The 18,023-nt window shown below is 43.0% G+C and overlaps 1 protein-coding gene across 1 annotated transcript; it reads right to left on the reverse strand.

The window, feature by feature from the left end:
- Positions 1-624: 624 nt before the first annotated feature.
- Positions 625-16,686, reverse strand: AMER1 (APC membrane recruitment protein 1). Its single transcript, XM_083159291.1, has 3 exons — positions 16,480-16,686; positions 13,874-14,024; positions 625-9,322 (listed from the first exon to the last, which is right to left on the reverse strand). Exon 3 carries the CDS (start codon positions 9,222-9,224, stop codon positions 6,039-6,041), a length of 3,186 nt encoding a protein of 1,061 aa, XP_083015417.1. The 5' UTR covers positions 9,225-9,322; positions 13,874-14,024; positions 16,480-16,686; the 3' UTR covers positions 625-6,038.
- Between the last annotated feature and the right edge of the window lie 1,337 nt (positions 16,687-18,023).

Below are 18,023 nucleotides of genomic sequence, written 5' to 3' on the forward strand. Positions count from 1 at the left end.
ATATCATGTTGCTCTAATTATGCAAACAAAGAAGTTTGCCTAAGCCTAGAAATGGTTTCAGATTTCATTTGACACGTTGATGCAATTTTTTGATCATAGGTCTCTAAAGAAAAAAAGAAAATTAGACAAACGGATTTCTCTATTATGGATTGAGGTAAAAAATGAAAATGCTGTAATACTTACAATTACACTTAAAAAAAATAACTAAATATTAAAGCAGCAATGTGATAAATGTATAGTATTGGACTGACAACTGGAGACGGCAGAGTGAAAATAATTGTATATTCATTTTGTGTCCATTTACTGTCCTTGCTCAGCCAAATGGAATAGGAAAAAACAGAAGCCTCCACTTTCTGATCACAGCATATGCTGTAGTTAATGCTGTAAAATAATCCACCGTACATATGGACATGCAAAGCATAAAAAGCAGGTGGGGGTAATCTACAGCAGGATTAGAACAGCATTATGATTGAATGAATAGTAGCAGACTGCTGTCTAGAGGAAAACAAATGGTACCACTTTCACTAAGAAATCCATCAGCCTCCTATTCACACACAGTCAGCCTATTGACCGGCTGTAACAGCAAACAGGATCATCATTGTATAATGTAATGGCTAATAACAAGACAAGTGTCGTAAGCAAGTTTCTTTATTTTTTCAGGATTTCCCATCATTAAAAATAACAGCAGTAATAAATTACACTTCCATCTGTACATGTAACTTTATATAGATTGTTTATAAAAAGGAGAAATAGCAGTGTGTTATTTGTAAATCTGGAACAAGCTAAAATGGCAGAAAACACACAAAATTATCCTGTGATCATTGTTTTGTGTACTCATTAAAAGGCAATAAGAGAATGGTTTATTTTAGAGAACAATTTTAACCACATTGTTGGACCAATTGTATACTGTGCTGTAGATTACACACATTGCTGGCTGTTATACATTTCATGCTGCTCAGGCAGGTGATAATGGACCTATTTACAAAAAAATATCCCAGAATACAGTACTTATGTAGTATCTGGGCGTCCGATTTAGAAATCGGATCGTATCGCATCGCATGTGACCAAATCGTATGCGATGGTCAAGATTTTTCCATAGGATTCAATGTTAAAATGGTCTGAGTCCATTTTAACATAGAATTCAATGGGAAAAAGGGGTCCTTTTCCTTTCCCCACTATCCAAGTGGGCATGGAGTTGGATATAAACCTGTGGCGAGCGTAGCGAGCCCCGCGAGGGGACACAGAATACTTTTTAAGAAATATGCGTTCGTTCGCCACGCTTCGGGCTCGGTGGCTCGCCACGCTATATAAAAACAACTCTATGCCCACTTGGATAGTGGGGAAATGAACAGGACCTTCTTAACATTGAATCCTATGCAAAATCGCATCTGATTGTATGCCTTAAAGGTAAGGCATACAATCACAAAATCGGACGTCCAGATACTACATAAGTACCCAGAATACACTTGTTTTACCAGGATAGCTACAACTTTGCAGTTATGGCTTTAATGTATTTAGGGGAGACTGCAGCAGATATGCACCAGTCATGAGTCTAAAACAGAATTCCCCTAAATGATCAAGAGTGTTAATGCGGCTTTACCCCACTGCTATAATAACGTCCCCACATTACCTCTCTGGGAGGTTTGATCCATTCGCCCCAAGCAGCTCTGCAAAACATTTGATTACACATTAGCCAGATATGGCCACTCTCATATGACCCAAGATTGTGACATTTGCCGCGACTTGTGTGCCTGTAAAGATGCACCGGTGACCTATAGGGTTGCATGGTGCGTATGCTACCACAAATGAGATGCACATGGGCGTGGCTAGTTGTAATCGGGATGCATACACCTGTGTCACTCATTTGTGGGCAAAAGGAGAGTGAACATATCTATATGTATGCACCAAAGTAGTGTGACTGTGGGTGCTTACCCACCCATGATTTTAGACACATTTTCTGCTTGCGTCGACCTTGGGTCTGTCAAACATTCTTAGGTGTCGACCAATGGTGGTCAACCTGGACATTGTAGATATTCTATACTAGGGGTCCTCAAACTATTTTGCTCTTGGACCCCATCATACAATAAAATTAATTACAGAACCCCAGCAAGTGACTGCAGAAGGTCATCACATGTGTAGTCAGCAGACAGCACATGCATGACAGCATTGTGGAGGCACAAAATGATGGGAGGAGTCTGAAAAATCTGTTGAATAGTCTGTAATTTTAGACTCCTTGAATCACTGAGATTAGAAAAGTAATTAGCCTGATGGTCATAAGAGAAGGTCGGGACCCACAGTTTGAAATTGAGGGTTATGGTATAGCCAAGGTGCCAATCCCGGGATTTGGGATTAGACTGCGCATGCGCAGTCTAATGCCGGGCAGCATCTGAGCACCCGCTCAGACGCTGCCCGGCTGTTCCCGAATCAGGCGTGCAGCCTGCGTAGCGTGACAGTAGAGGTCACGCTGCGCAGGCCACACCGCCCACTCTGATGCAGCCTCTACTCCTGTGCCCGCCCCCTTCCACTCTCCTCCACCCGCCCGCCTCTTCTACGGCTGCTGTCTGCTAAGTAGGAAGTGAACTTGCCCGGAGGCACCGTGCACCTCTGAACCCACTCGCCCGCTAATGTAAGTAAATTTGCGGGTCGGCTGGTGTGGGGATGTGTATGGGACATGCCTAACACAACTAGGGATGCCAATCCCGAGATTGAGCATTTTTCAATCCTGGATCCCGGGATTGAAAAAATGCCCCGGGATTGGCATCCCTAACAGACATATATTAAAAAAAAAAGGGGGTTCCCAACCCAATAAGTATTACCAACAGCCACAGACGTACAATATATCTCCCATAAACCTATTTTAAAGAAATAAGCCACTTTATATTCAAATAGATGAATTAGTGGCATATTAGACAATTGCCAGTGCTGCTGGTAATCACAAACTTGAAGGATATTCTCAAATGCCAGATATAGGAGGGTATTCAATCTTGGGTCATATCTATCGAGCTGACCGGGCGACTGGGACCCTGTCCCGTTCTCGGTCTGCTCGACTGAGAATTTGAAGTCAGGATTCAATGTACTGCCTGCAGCAGGACGAGGAGGGGGCGTAGCCACGCGCTGCAGCCGGGAAGAGGCAAGCTGCAGGCGGGAGCTTGTCACTTCCCGGCCGGTCTTGGCAGAATGAGCCCGACTGCTTGTGAAGTCGGGCTCGTTCTGTCGAGATCCCTTGTTCAATGCTGACGGGACAGACAGCATTGAAAAGGGCCCCCAGCCATCTCCCCCGTCGGGAGATGACTGCGGGAGATTGAATACTCCCCATAGTGGGAGACTTATCAAATTGTGGAAAACGATCAAGTACAAACAAGCCAGCTTCGGTCATTACTTTCTAACACAGGGCCTGATTCAGAGTAGATCGCTCTAGATAATTCACAGATCAAGCGATTATCGAATGACTGTGCATGCATACAGATCATAGAACACACGTGTGGGCACTAATAGCAACAGATATTGCGTATGAATCGCAAAAGCAATATAACCGCAGGTTAACCAACAGGAAGTCAGCATTAGGGGTGGACTTCTACCATTTTATGGCAGTGTCTAAAAACAATGCAGGCATGCCCAGGCATTGTAAACGGATGGTCTGTAACATCAGCACCAGCCTCGATCTGCTCATCTGACAGTAGGGTCAGACTCATTTCCACAGAATGAAAATATTATTACACGGTTCGTGAATTGCGTAAGGGTTTGCAAATGGATAGAGATCTGCGATAATTTTGCAGTTCATTACAACAGGGGTCCTCAAACTATTTTGCTCTGGGACCCCATCAGACAATAAAAATAATTACAGACCCCAACAAGTTACTGCAGAAGTTCATCACATGACATGTGTAGTCAGCAGACCGCAAATGCATGGCAGCATTGTGGAGGTACAAAATGATGTGGAGGAGTCTAAAATAACAGACAATTCAACAGATTTTTCAGACTTCTGAGAGTCATCAGCCTGACGGTCAGCACCATGGAGTTGCGACACCATGCGGAGAAGGTCAGGACTCAGTTTGAGAACCGCTGCATTAGAAGATTTACAGGGACGTTTTCTGTCTGTCTGGGCAGCAGCTAGCTACACGCAGTCTTCTGCAACTTTGCAGATCAACGATCAGGTTTATATCAAGACCACAGTCTGGTAAATGGCAGTTAGCAGCAGATTAGTTGGTACTTTGGACCTTATTCTAGTCCATACGCTCCCCTGCGTGTTCGTACAGGGGAGCGATTGTTTGCGGCTGCACTTGTGCATACACATGTATGTGCATGTGCAGCCACTTGGTGCGAGCGGGCACAGCAAATTGATTATTCGTCATCCCGTTCACACCTAGCAGTGTGGACTGGCAGTGAAAGGCTGCGCCCATGGGATTGCCCAGCGTTTCACGAGTATTCCCATGAAAACGCTGGGTGTTCCCATGGTAATTTGGAGATGACGCAGGTGCAGGCAGCTGACATCAGCGGATGTCAGCTGCCCGCCCTCTTCCCGTACAGGGAGTCCACAGATCTAAGACACCATAGAGGTGTCTTAGATCTGCGAGCGCTTATAAAGTCATTCGATGGTTGGCGACCATCGAATTACTTTGTCCCCACATGCAAGGATGCAAATGGATTTGCATTCGCATGCGTGCGGCGGCGGGAGTTCATGTCAACCAGAATAAGGTCCTTTGTCTCCAAGATTTGATACATCTCCCCTATAATACATGAAGTTCTTCAACTTGAATATTTCTTATTTCAAAATATTTTTTTTTAATTATTTTGGGTCCATGAATATTACACATAAAGATCAACCACTGTGCATGTGTGTACTAGAAAACGACAACTATTCCCATGAATGTACGGTAGCATTATATTAATCAAGAAGGAGCGCGCCATCTTTTATTCCCAACATGCGTTACCATGTAAATAAAAAGGTCTCACATGTGAGGGTACAGTAAATGAAAGTTGTAGTGCTATAACTATACTGAATAGAAAAGTGAACCAACTAGTTATGGCTCAGGTCCATCAGGGTTTTCAACTCTGATGCACCAATCAGATTATAGTGTTATGTACAGATGTATCCTTATACATTGGAGAGATCCAACAAGGATACACCAGGAGACTGTACTGATTAAAGCAAAACTTGTACATCTGTGTGACCTTAACCTGTATATGAAGCACACAGGAACTTGACAAGACATGGAAAAAATAAGGATGCTGCTGCATCATAGCACTTTGTATGCACACTCAGATACTCAGTCGCACACAGATATACAATTAATAAGCACATTAATAAGCACAGTCTTCTGGTGTGCATCCTAGTCGCATTGCAACCAAGATGCATATTTGCGTGCGAAGAGGTGAGGAGACATCTGTAAAACCTGTCAAAGGAACACATTTTTATAATTAAATGTATTATAAAGTGCAGCATTTGTTTTTTTGTTGTTGTGCATATACCTGTATTTTTCATTTTTATGCCATATAATCACTATTTGGAATGCAACATTGCCAGTGTCTAAATGAACAAGTCTAGGTCACGTAGTCCTGCAGCTGTATTAGTCCAGATAATCAAACTCCCATGTGGCTGAGTGACAGGAATATCACTGCCAAAATAGAAAGAGGAGCTAAATATATAGGACAGCCAAACAGCACAGGCTCATCTACATGGATTGTATGCATAAAAGGTTTCTTATTCTTAAAAGGACATTCCAAATGTAAAGCACTGTGGTGTGGTTTAATAGTTGCATTAAAAGTCCAGATGCAAATGAAGTACAGAATGAAGATAATTTACATAAAAAAAAACAAATGGTAACAAATCTGATACAATATAGAATATGCCATTTCTGCTCACTGTTCGATGAACCACGTAAAATAAATAATAAAAACAAAACCTTGCCTTTTCAAAAATGTACATAATAACATCCGACATTAGTTTTTGGTGTGGCTACAATTTAAGCCATTTTCTAAAAATGGTCTTTTAGGCCAACAGGGATCCCTAATAAAAAATACAGGTTCCGCAAAATGAATTAACCATTAGAACATTCACTATAATTATTACTCCAGTCATTGGGTGATGCCCCCTTCTTGGCAGGTCCAGACCTTTCCAGTAGGTCTGTTAATGGGTTCAAATCCTCTTTTATATGCATTTGAGGCATTGCTTGTGTAATGCCCACTGGTTTGGTCTTGATTTGCTTGTTAGATGCATGATAATCATAGTTTTTATTCACTCCCCTCTGTTCCTCCATTGGTAGGACACGTGCTAACTTCTTTGTAGTGTTTTCTCTAGAGTACGTACAGGAGCTGGATCCCTCTTGGGGCTGCCTAGTGTTACATGGCAAAAGCTCTGTAGTGGCCTTTGCCATCTGTATAGTGTCTACTGGCAGCTGGCTACTTGAACTAGAACCCTGAGGCTCTCTGCTATGGCCCTGCTTTGATGATACAATTGGTGTATAAGTTTCACATTGCCCATTAGTCTGAACAATGGGCTGAAAATTACTACAACGATCTTCATACTGCCAAGTCTTCTTTCCCTGTTCCCAAGGAGTGAGAAGATCGTATGATTTTAAGCCACTCTTAGACATATGTAATCCGCCAAGTTCAAACTCCATGCTTTCTGTGTCAAGAGACTTGCTTCTCCTGTTAAGGGAAAGTGGAACTGGCTTGCATGGGCTTAGCTTATACTGGTCTAGGTGACGAGGAAGACTAGTCACTGCCCAGTTACAGCTATGGAAAGAATGCTGCGAGTCCAACTGCAACAACTGTTCATCACACTCAGCCAAAGACTCTTGTACATAGTTGTGGTCAAACCCCTCAAATGAAGAAACAATCTTATCTGATCTGTGGTTCATTTGCCGATCACATTCACCTTCATTTTCAACATCAACAATATCGAAAGTCACCATAGTAGGTAGAGAATTTAGATTTTGATGGAAGGAGGAGTTAGAAGCAGCACTGCCAAGTCTTTCAGAAATACTTGAAAACAACATACCATTATTGGCAAAGTCTACCAGGGTTTGAGAAAAGTTCATGGCCTGCTCACATTCATTTTCCTGACTGCAGCCAGATGCAGTGCAAAAGTCCATTCCAAATACATTCTGGACATGGTGCTTCGATAAAGTATTGGGGTTGGTGACCTCTGTAACACTTGCTTTTTTAGCGGTTCCCTGGTCTTGAGCTTCAAGGCTAATAACATTCAACTCAAAACCTGGTTTCTCTACAAGGCTGTTTTTCTCCACGCACTGCATGTAACCTCCTGGGTAAAGACAGTCTATTAAAGAGGGGTCCTTAAAGTCTTTCCAGCTTTGCTTTTCAGACAGTGGCATTCCTTTGTTGCCTTCATCTTTATTTACATTCTGTAAAACTTGTTCCCTAATAAGGCATTCTTTTTTCCTGCCCATTAAATTGGCAGTTCTAATTTCACATTCAATAGTTTGCTTTTCTTTGGGAAAAATATCTTTATTTAGACGATCCAGTCCTTGCAGTGCTGCCTCTCTTTGCCTTTCCCACAACAGCAGCTGTTTTTGGATCACCGCTAACCTTTCCTCTTCTGTTTCAGTTGCCCCCTTTTTTCGTTCTATATTGTGTAATGAGCCACTGTTGATGGGAAGGCTGAAGTCAAAAAATTGATCAAATATTTCAGAGCATAGTGTTTTACCATCATATAGAGACTCTCCTCCTGGCGCAGGGCTCATGAGACTGTCATCAGGTTCATAAAACTCATAAAGTGCATCTCCACTGTAGCTGTCTCTTGGGAGACGTTCTTTATGGGAAACACTTTCTCCAGCATCCTCATCAGGACCAGGAGTTGTAGAGTCATAGTAACCTTCATCGCTATTGGGAGCAGACTCTTGTTGATCACTCTGAGGAGTCAACAACTCTGAGTTACTTAAACCAGTCCCATCAACAAAGGCATCTTCAGTAACCATCGAATCAGCATTAGCCTCCAACTCAGTAAAGCCTGTGGGCATCTCTTCACGCTCCTTTTCATTTTCTAGTTCATAGCTAGCATCAGGTCCATTGCCATCTTCCAATAGCTGCTGAAGATATTCCTCCTCCATGTCATCCGGTGTTGCCATCTCCTCACCGCCACCTTGATAAGTAACAAGGCAAGAGCTTCTTTTTGTTGCTTCTCTACTCCTTTCCAAGGAAACTGAATTATCACTGATGTTGTCAATGTCCTGTTCAGCGATGATATCTCCACAGCCTGTAAGGGAATCAAAACTTTTTAAGGATGAAACATCTTCGAACATAAGGCTTAGCTGATCACCAGCAGAATGAGGAGGGGTCTGTCTATCTATGTAATCAGCATTTCCAGGTTCAGGGAATACTTCTTCGGGATTTGGACAATCAGTAGAGCATTCAAGTTCTGAATTAACGGCATTGTATTGGTGCAGAGAGGATACCTCACTGGATTCCAAAGGTGATTCATCAATCGTGTGTGTAGACAGGTTTACCGAACACGACGGCATCACTTTCTGCTCACACACAACTGTTACATTTAATGAACACTCAGGTGACACTTCACATTCCAGATTGTTCATCTTTGGTTGCTCATTGTTGCCTTGCAAAGCTCCATCCTTAGGTCGATACTTATTATTAATTTTTTCTAAAGCTATATTCTGCTCAAACTTCTCTGGATCTGAGGTCTTGTTTTTCTTGTGTCGACGAATACTACTAAATAATCCCTTTAATCCTTTCTTTGGTCTGGGAAATGAAAAGGATTTCTCTGCATTTATCTTTTTGTCAAAGCATTCTGTGCTGCCCATGGGGGATATATCATGGAAGTTGAAATCAAGTTTAACTGGGGAGGTGATACCAGAATCTGCACTATGAGAGCTGGGAAGAGTATTGGCTGTCTTTGGGTCACCTTGCCCCTGATGTCTGCTGACCGTGTTATCAGAGTAGTCATTCTTCTCATCCTCACCAGGTACATTGCTGATGCCGTCATGGGTCTTGCTTTTGCTCAGTGATTTCTTTGAGTTTTTTTTCCCCAGACCTTTATGCTTTCCACCAAAGAAGCTAGGCAGTGTACAGATACTTTTTCTCCCACCAAAAAATTTGAAAGAAGACTTTTTCTGCTTCCCTGGAGTGTGTTGGTCCGCACATGATCCTGTATGTATTGAGTCGCCATCATGATGACCATCCAATATTTCACAGATGGAGGAGGACTTTATCCTAAAACTTTCTTCTACACAGCCGTGACTAGTTTCCATGGCAACGGTTATACTTAAATCAGCATGCTTTTTGTACCATGGCTGCAGAGGCACAGGGGTTCGGCTAGGCTGGGCTATGCAAACAATTCTTTACAGACCTATGGAGAGAGGGAAAATAAAGTGGTTAGAAAAATGCTCTGCAGGTTCCAATGTAATATAGCTGCTTCGAATAAACAGAAACTAGCCCATGTGAATATAACCAAAATAGTACATGTAATATGGCTTGAGAGGTACATAACCCATTTACTAAATGACGTAAAACATATTCTGTAGATTTAAAAGATAGCTTTGATTTAAAGTACAATAAAAGATAAACATTAAAATGATCTCATGTGTCACTGTGCCATCACTCAACACTGTCAACTGTAATAAGGCAACATAATCAGAACGAGCATATGGAGTTGGGGAGGATAGCAAATCCTTAATCTTGTGACAAGTAGCCACTTGGTCATAAAGGGGAAAAATACTACCCCTGACTTTGTTTTTTATTACTAAGATGGGAGTTCTATTGAAGACGGAATCAGATTCTATTATCTTCTAGAAATTTCTAAATAAATTATAATTTCTGATTGGTTGCTATGGGCAACCTTCGATCCTTAATAAAACTCCAATCTTCGTAAATAAACGCCTTCGATTTTAAATTTTCCCGAAAAACTAAGATTAAATTTACTGCCTTGCCAAATGAAAAGGACAGAAACAAGAAATGATGGCCATACATAAGGCAAAACTAGTAGCAGGTGCAAGAGGTTTGTAAAATACATCATTTGCATTGGCACGTCTCAAGTGGAAAACTTCAACGTTTGCCATCACTACATCCGCCATTATCTTATTTATTATTTTAGTTACATTCAACATTGATATTTTTGGGAAATCGTATTCTAAAATTAGGGATACCTATGAGAGTGCAGGACAGATCTTTTGATGTAGACCAAGAGGCACGGGTTTCAGGAGATAAAGGCAAATGCTATAATTTTAGGTTTACAAATAAATCACAAAATCTTAGCTAAATTGGGAAAGGTTATCCATGATCAACATAAAGCGTTCTTTTTACAGCAGAGCAGCCAATGTGGGTGCCCTGAAACTCAGCATGCGAATGCAGAACCCGGAACAAAGGGTTTACAAAGCCAACTTAAATAAAACTATAACGGACTTCCACGTCTAATGACTCTGGAGATCAGGATCCCACTTCAAATTATTAATGAGGCACATGGGTGTTCAAGTAAGTATTTTTTTTTTTTTCCAGCCAGGACCCTTTTGATGCTGAGGTTTCAATTGTGGGTGTTTCTTGCCCTCTTTTTTGGCTTTTTTATGTTACATTGGCATCGGTACAAAATTACAAAAAATTTTGCTGAATACATGCGGTTTAGTGAATATTATTTTTCGATCGTTGCAAATTGTTTAGAAAAATTAGCACTTTTTTTTTTAATAGGTTGAATCTAAATTCGACCTAAAACTGTGAAAAAGTGCAGGTTTTTCGGCTAACTGAAAAATTGGACTGAATTGAATACCTCTCATAGCAGGGCTAGCATAAATTAATTGTACGAACCAAGCACATGATAACCCAATGCCTGTTTTATAGAGATGGGTTAGAGGTGTCCAGGAGTTCTCTCATTCCTTTCATCACAAAGGCCTAATAGTATATCATGTTAGAATCATGTTAGAAATGACAACAGCAGCAATAAAAAGGTACAGGTGCGCATTTAACATATTTGCCAACTATTTCCCCATTTTGGGGAGTAAGCCGCAGAGTAGATCCTCTATGAAAGGACCGTAGCAGGCATACCCGATACCAGCTGTGATCCCTCCAGTCACACATGCAGCCACCATAGGATTCTATGGAGGATGCAATGCTGCCCAATATACCAATAACTGGAATGTAAAGCATTCCCAATGTTGGTCCACTCAGCTACCTCCATCTGAAGATGGTGGTAGCTCATTGTAGCCTATGGGCTATAGACGGCATTGCTGGTCAAGCAGAGGGTTCTGCATGTTCACAGTACATTGCAGGGATTGCTTTGTTTATGAAACCTTATTAAAAACAGGGTAGGAAGCACTTTTTTGGTACAATTTTTTAAAAGTTCATCCTTGAAGCCTATAGTATTCCCCACCGATACAACTGGGGCCTGGTGACATTTTACAGCCACCAAATTTTCTCCTCCTCCATAGCAGCATCTGCTGGACAGTAGCCGCAGAGGAGAGTGAGAACATGACTGGGCATCAGAGACTGCCAGAGTGAGGAAAAATTGAAATGAAATTGGGCAGCTAAAGGCGACCATACACTATGCCAAGGTATCCCATGAACCCCACATGCGATACCTCGGCAGGGACCTGCCAGGCAGCTTGGATTGCATACAATGTATTGTATGCAATCCCAGTCATGGTTGCAGGATATCACAAATACTTGTGGCAGCCATGATTATCTCTGGATCTGAGATAATTCACATATGATCTGGCCCTTTTCACATGATTAACCCCAAAAACTAAAAAGGGACATACCATACTAGTGTATGCCCACCTTTAGGGAACAGACAGAATGCATCAATTTAGGGCAGGGGTTCTCAAACTCGGTCCTCAGGACCCCACACAGTTCATGTTTTCCAGATCACCCAGCAGATGCACAGTGGCATTCATTACTCACTGACATATTTTAAAAGATCCACAGGTGGAGCTAATTATTTCACTTGTAATTCTGTGAGGAGACCTGCAAAACATGCACTGTGTGGGGTCCTGAGGACCGAGTTTGAGAACCTGTGTTTTAGGGTAATAGCTTTTTTAGGTTTGTTGTTGCAGCACCATATTAGATAACAATTTGACAGTTTTACGTCCCTTCTAAAACTTTTTGGGGAAAGTGAACCTTTCTCTGAGTATCTTATTAAAAAGGAAAGATTAGTATTCATTCCTTATTCTTCCTAGCAGGGCTATTTTTCCACCAGAACGCCGTTCCTGAAGCTCAGATAAAAAATGACGTCATCAGGAACGGCGTTCTGAAACCTCTAGCCTTTGGCGTACATACTTGCAATGCTGCAGAGAGTTCCGACTGTCACACACCAGTGAAGCGATCCTGGGAACAACCCCTTCACCATGGTGACACCAGCAGCGCCTGTCCTGATAGGCCCGCCCAGCTGCGCCCCCTTACCGCAGCAACCAGGTTGATGGACACTCTGTCCCTTCTTCTTCCCGTCCTCCCCCACTGTGGTGCACTGACGCTCCTTCTACTTCCTCCTCAGGAGGACTACTGGCGCGGAGCACACAGGTTGGTGCCTTCTCCCCCTCCATCCCTCTGAGTGGATTTGAAACCATTCTAGCAGGGGTTTCGTATAGCGTGCAGCCCCCCCTCCTCCCCCCGCCAAGAGAGAGCGTTCAGGAGGGTGGCATGCATCCACCACAGTGCACAGGATAGATCATGCGTGATTTGTGCACAGTGGGGTCCTGGCAGTGCAACAGTGAAATAAAAAAGGGTAGGGGTTGTCAACGTGTGGAACTACACCTCCCATCATGCACACATTTGATGTTAGAGTATGCCAACATGGTGGCAGGGCATGCTGGGAGGTGTAGTCCCACATCAGCTGGAGTGGCACACAGTACATACCCCTGAGAATGGGTCATTGTACAAAGCCACTGTGGGGAGCTCGATGCAACATTGTGTATTACCGAGTTATATAATGTCTTACTGCTTATAGTAGTGAGGTAACATGTAATGCTCTCTCCTTGCCCATACCTTGTCTGGCTAAACGTTACGTCAATACATAATATATTCCATAGAGTAGTACAGACAGTATCCAGAGCACTGTGTCGGTGTCAGCACCTGTATTTTCTCTTTGTAACATGATGCTCCTAATTGGTTGCTGGCCCGCAAGCTCTGATTGGCTCGCAGACCAATCGCCGCAGGAGGACACCAGACTGGGGTGAGGGCAGGAGAGACGCATGCTGCGCTCTCCTCTCTCCAACAGCAGCAGAAGGTGGTAGCAGCAACAACAACAACAGCACTGCTGGTAGGAAATTCTGGCACCATGGTGACATATGTGTAGCTGGCACTATGGGGGCATATGTGTATCTGGTACTGCACTATTGGAGTCATATGTATATCACACCCCCATTTTCATTGGCCATGCCCCATGCATTTTTTCGCTCATGCGCACAGTGCCATTAATTACTTTTTAGACTTGCAACACTGGCTGGGGGGCATTGTTTATCTGGCACTGCTGGATGACATTGTGTAACTAGCACTGCTGGTGGGTATATATGGCAATACGTGTATATATGGCACTGCTGAGGGTATTGTGTATATATGGCACTGCTATATAAGGCATTATGTGTTAAAAAAAGTTTTCACCAATTGATGGTTCGCCCCTTTGGTAGCTCCACCCCCACTTCTGCCCCACCCACAGTTCCTGAACCTATTTTCCTACAAATATAGCACTGGTTCCTCGACAGATAAGAAATTGCATAGTTCTGGACTACAGCATTTGAAACCACCCAAAAGAGAACAAGGTGATCCATCAGACATCTCTCTGATGATACAGGAAACAAGGGGAGCACCAAAGACAGAACCTAGTTCTTAATATTTTAAGCATAAAAAAACAAAATATCAAAGAATGAGCATACAGTATAATGAACTCAAACTCCAATAGAAACTACCAGTATCTTACCATGTCTGAATGATGTCAAACAAAGTTTGTGTAACAAGACTTGGGAATTTAGTAATCCAGAGGCTGTTCATACTGATCCACAGACAGCAGACAATGCAAACAAATCCAGCTTCACCAAATCAATGGCAATTGCTTTGGACATGCATCAGACCTGTTGAAAACATTGAGACCTGCTTAATGAAGAGTATATGCATATCATGCAACAGACAAAAGATTATACTGGTTGCAGGGGTGGGGTGGGGAGAGTAATAGGCTTAGACTGCGGAGAGGGAGGGGAAAGGCAAGTATACTTACCTGACCCCTGTTGGGATTCCTTCTATCGGGATGCTGGCATCTGTATTGTGAAGGCCAGCATCTCTTTTACCTATCACCCGGAATGAATGACATAGCAGGAAATAAATGTTATAGCATAGGAGAACTCACACGTATAGTCTAAAGCCCCGTACACACGGGGGAGATATATTGCTCAGCCATATATTGCTAGCAATATATGGCTGAGCAATATATTGCTCAGTTTCTCCTTTTCATCAGCGACCAGAGATGGTCGCTGATGAAAGGGAACCTCTGCCGGCGGTGCGATTAGAAAGGGTCTGAAAACGGGAGCGCGCACCCGGAGATTTATCGCTGGGGCACACTCCCATCACTGGCAATATGGTCGCCTGCGACCATATTTCCAGCGATTTCAGCCCCTATCGCCCCTGTGTGTACACAGCTAAAAAACTGCTGTTTGGACTGGATAAAATGGGCACTGGTAAAAATGGAATATAGAGACAGTTTATGAAACTGAAGAGGGACATGTGAAAGTCTAGGTTTATTTTGGAAGACGTTAAGCCAGTCATAAAAACACATCCAGCAGCTGTTGGAAGACCTGGGAATTTCTGTAGTCATAACAAACCAAATCTGATAAAGCAACTTGTAAAAGGCGAAGGGAGACAGAAGACATGTACAAAACATGCAAAAAAAAAAAAAAAAGCATGTTTTAACTCAGGTTGAGTCATGCATATTAATCCAATTAAAGTTATACAGAATAATACAGCACTGGATCACGAACCAAAATTAAGAACACACAGCACCATAAATAAAATACAGAAAAAAAAAATGTACTATAAAATGTTTCAGCAACATCTAGAAGTTGGACTATTACTCTACTCATCCAAAGCAGGTAAATGTGAAACATAGAGACATTTATAGAATATCTAGTCTGCAAAAAAAACATTTACCAAATATGACAGCGCTTTTGAATAAGCCTAAAAAAAAAGTAATTTAATTTTAAAAATAATGGCTTGATGAATGCTCTTACTCAGCATCTGACAAAAGAATTGTTCTATTTGGGGTTTTATTTATTATGTAAATCTATTCCATTTCTGTCACTTAAAAGAAAGGCTGAAAATTCTTTTTTAAACCTCTCCAGTTGTTTTCCCCACATTGATGTTAATGTGGTGGTTGTTCACACATCCGTCACTAATGAAACGTCCCAGACTGTAAAGCTCATGCAGCCTGGCACCTTGACCAAGTTGGCTCTCATTCTTACTGCACTATTGGTCTCCCTGATGCCCCCACCCGCTCATCATCACTGATCCTGGCTGTCTGCCCTCACAGGCACTCAAACTTTTTTCTGCCAGCATTTATTGTCTGTCTGTACTTATTGTATTATGCATGTGCTTTACTGTTCCCTGTATGGTGCAGGGGGCTTTATGGTGCAATAAAGGAGGGTAATACTAACAAACCGCTAATCAGTCTCTACTGTGTAATTATGTAACTTAATTATATACATTTGTCTACAAAAATGTACTATGTGCTATTTTGTTGCATGTTCTATTCCCCATGTACAATTCTACAGAACCCATGTGGCACTATAGAAAGCTAATGCTAGTTATAATTAAGAACATTTTGTTTCAGATGATGTGTATTATAGAACAGAATAATGAAAAGGAAAATAAACGTACATTTCCTTCTGCTAAAAGACGTGGAACCCTGCACCTTTCAGGGTACACCAGAATATGGCACAAGCATAGCATTTATAACTATTTTAGTTATAATAACATTCTTGATGGCTACAGAACACACGGAACTACCAGGCAGCACTCAGACACCCCCAATAACCACTCTAAAAGATACAAAGGATATTCCAATGTGTTGAAACATTTAATTAACTCTCGCAATCCATAATACAGGGTGCAGGATGTCCACTGATATGTGCAACATTGCCAGGCTGCCCTGGGAAATGCACCAGATACATCATTCCCATATCAACCAATGCAAAGGGCAATAGCCTATGCTGCTGACTAAATAATAGTAATGGGAATAACGCTACTACTACATGGAGCACTCATTTACTTTACTGGAGGAACCAGTTCTTTATTATTGTGGTGCAGACTACAATGAGGGAATAGCGCCCATTGCACAGTATTAGCAGCTGGGCACGTCCTGCAACACGGGAACGAGCTAGCTACATCATCGGTGAGCACAACGGTGCCATGTTGTGATTTGATGCCCTGATGGTCTCCCATATGTGTGTACCTGGCACGGATCAGTGCATTCCTACCCCATACACACAGGTGCAGTGTTGGTGCGCGCTGTGTATTATCCCCAGTCCGACTCCTTACCAGCTCTGCCCTGAACTAGGCCCGCGCCTCCGCTGTGTCCTGCTGGCCCTGCCCGGGCTCCTGTGTCCCCGTACTGCAGACAGATGATTCTCCTGTATCGGCGGCGCGGCCTCTACCTGATCCCCTCCCCCAAGCTAGCAATGATGGACAGTTATGTCTACCAATCAACGCATACACCAGCATAAACGTGCGCTTCAATGGGGAGCCAGTCACATACCAGGGATGAAACCATAAACAGTCCGGTGATTGGCGTTGGCTTCTACAAACCGACGTCTCGGGCAGCCAATCATAGATGAGCCGCACTGAGCTTGTGTGCGATGATTGTGGCTTCAGCCTTCTGCCTGTCCTATGCTGCATAGTACTGCTGTATGTGAGGCGCTGCTATGGGACAACCACAATTGGCAATTCAGCTTATAACAAATATCTGTCTTTTTTTTAATGGTTGCTTGTTGCTTTTTTTTTCTGCTGCATGTTTTGGGGCTTTGTTTTATTTTTATTTATTTTTTACCTTAAGAGGTAATTAATAAGTCATTCATCCATTCCACACAGATCATAGGTGAAAAGTTGTGGATTAAATCAGGACCTGATTATCCGATAGGCTGCAGCCTGGAGTGCTAGGTCCCAGGAACTATGGGAGCAGCGGTGCTTACTGACATTGCCATTGTCCATACTTGCCTACCCTCCTGGAAAGGTTGGGAGGCTGAAAATCATGTACCCCCTCCTGGTCCCGCAGAAGGGTGGGTAAGTCTCCTGCCTTCCTCTGGACCCCTGCAATCCCTCCCTGGTATCCCCCTACCCTGCTGGATAAATACCAGCATTCATGGGTGTATGTGGCGGGGCAGATTACGTCATTTTAGTCCCGGGCTTCTCCCGGAGAGGAGAAATGAAAAGTCGGCAAGTATGCTATTGTCACGAGGTATGGCTGCTGGGAAGAGAATATCCTGGGAGAGTCGACAGCGGCTCCTCTGTCGAAGCTGTGATTGATGACACTGCCCCCATTGCCAGCACTGCTAGGGTGGTTAGTGCCAATATGAATGGAGCTGAGGCACAAGCCTGTTACAGATTTTTAGCTGAATATGAGCAAACAAATTGTGGTGGGGAAGGGGAGGACGGCCACTTCTGTATTAGCATAGGGCGGCTGGAACCATTAATCAGGCCCTGAATAGAGGCCTCTTTATTTATTTATTTATTTAATAAAAGTACAAAGTTGCTTGCTATATCATTAGATAGGCACGGGACGGGGACACTCTCATTTGATATGCAAGGTTTGTAGCTTGTACATATCTAATGAGCGGGGACCCAGGGCAGCATACAATTACCGGCCCATTTGTGTTGGGGCCTGGGACACTTCTGTGGAGTATCCCGTCCGGCCTGACTGTTGGCTTGGAACATTGGGAGGCAATGAAGCGAATGCCCTCGTTAAGGCTGGCACCCGCGGCAGATGACTCCATTGCCTCCGGGAGTTCTGCCACTGCTTATGCATACATATGGGACCTTATTCTGATTGAGTCCCAAGGCTGTGAATTTCGCAGCCTTACGAGTCC

This window comes from Crinia signifera, chromosome 9 (genome assembly GCF_055691185.1).
Source record: "Crinia signifera chromosome 9, ASM5569118v1, whole genome shotgun sequence".
NCBI classification, from domain to species: domain Eukaryota; kingdom Metazoa; phylum Chordata; class Amphibia; order Anura; family Myobatrachidae; genus Crinia; species Crinia signifera.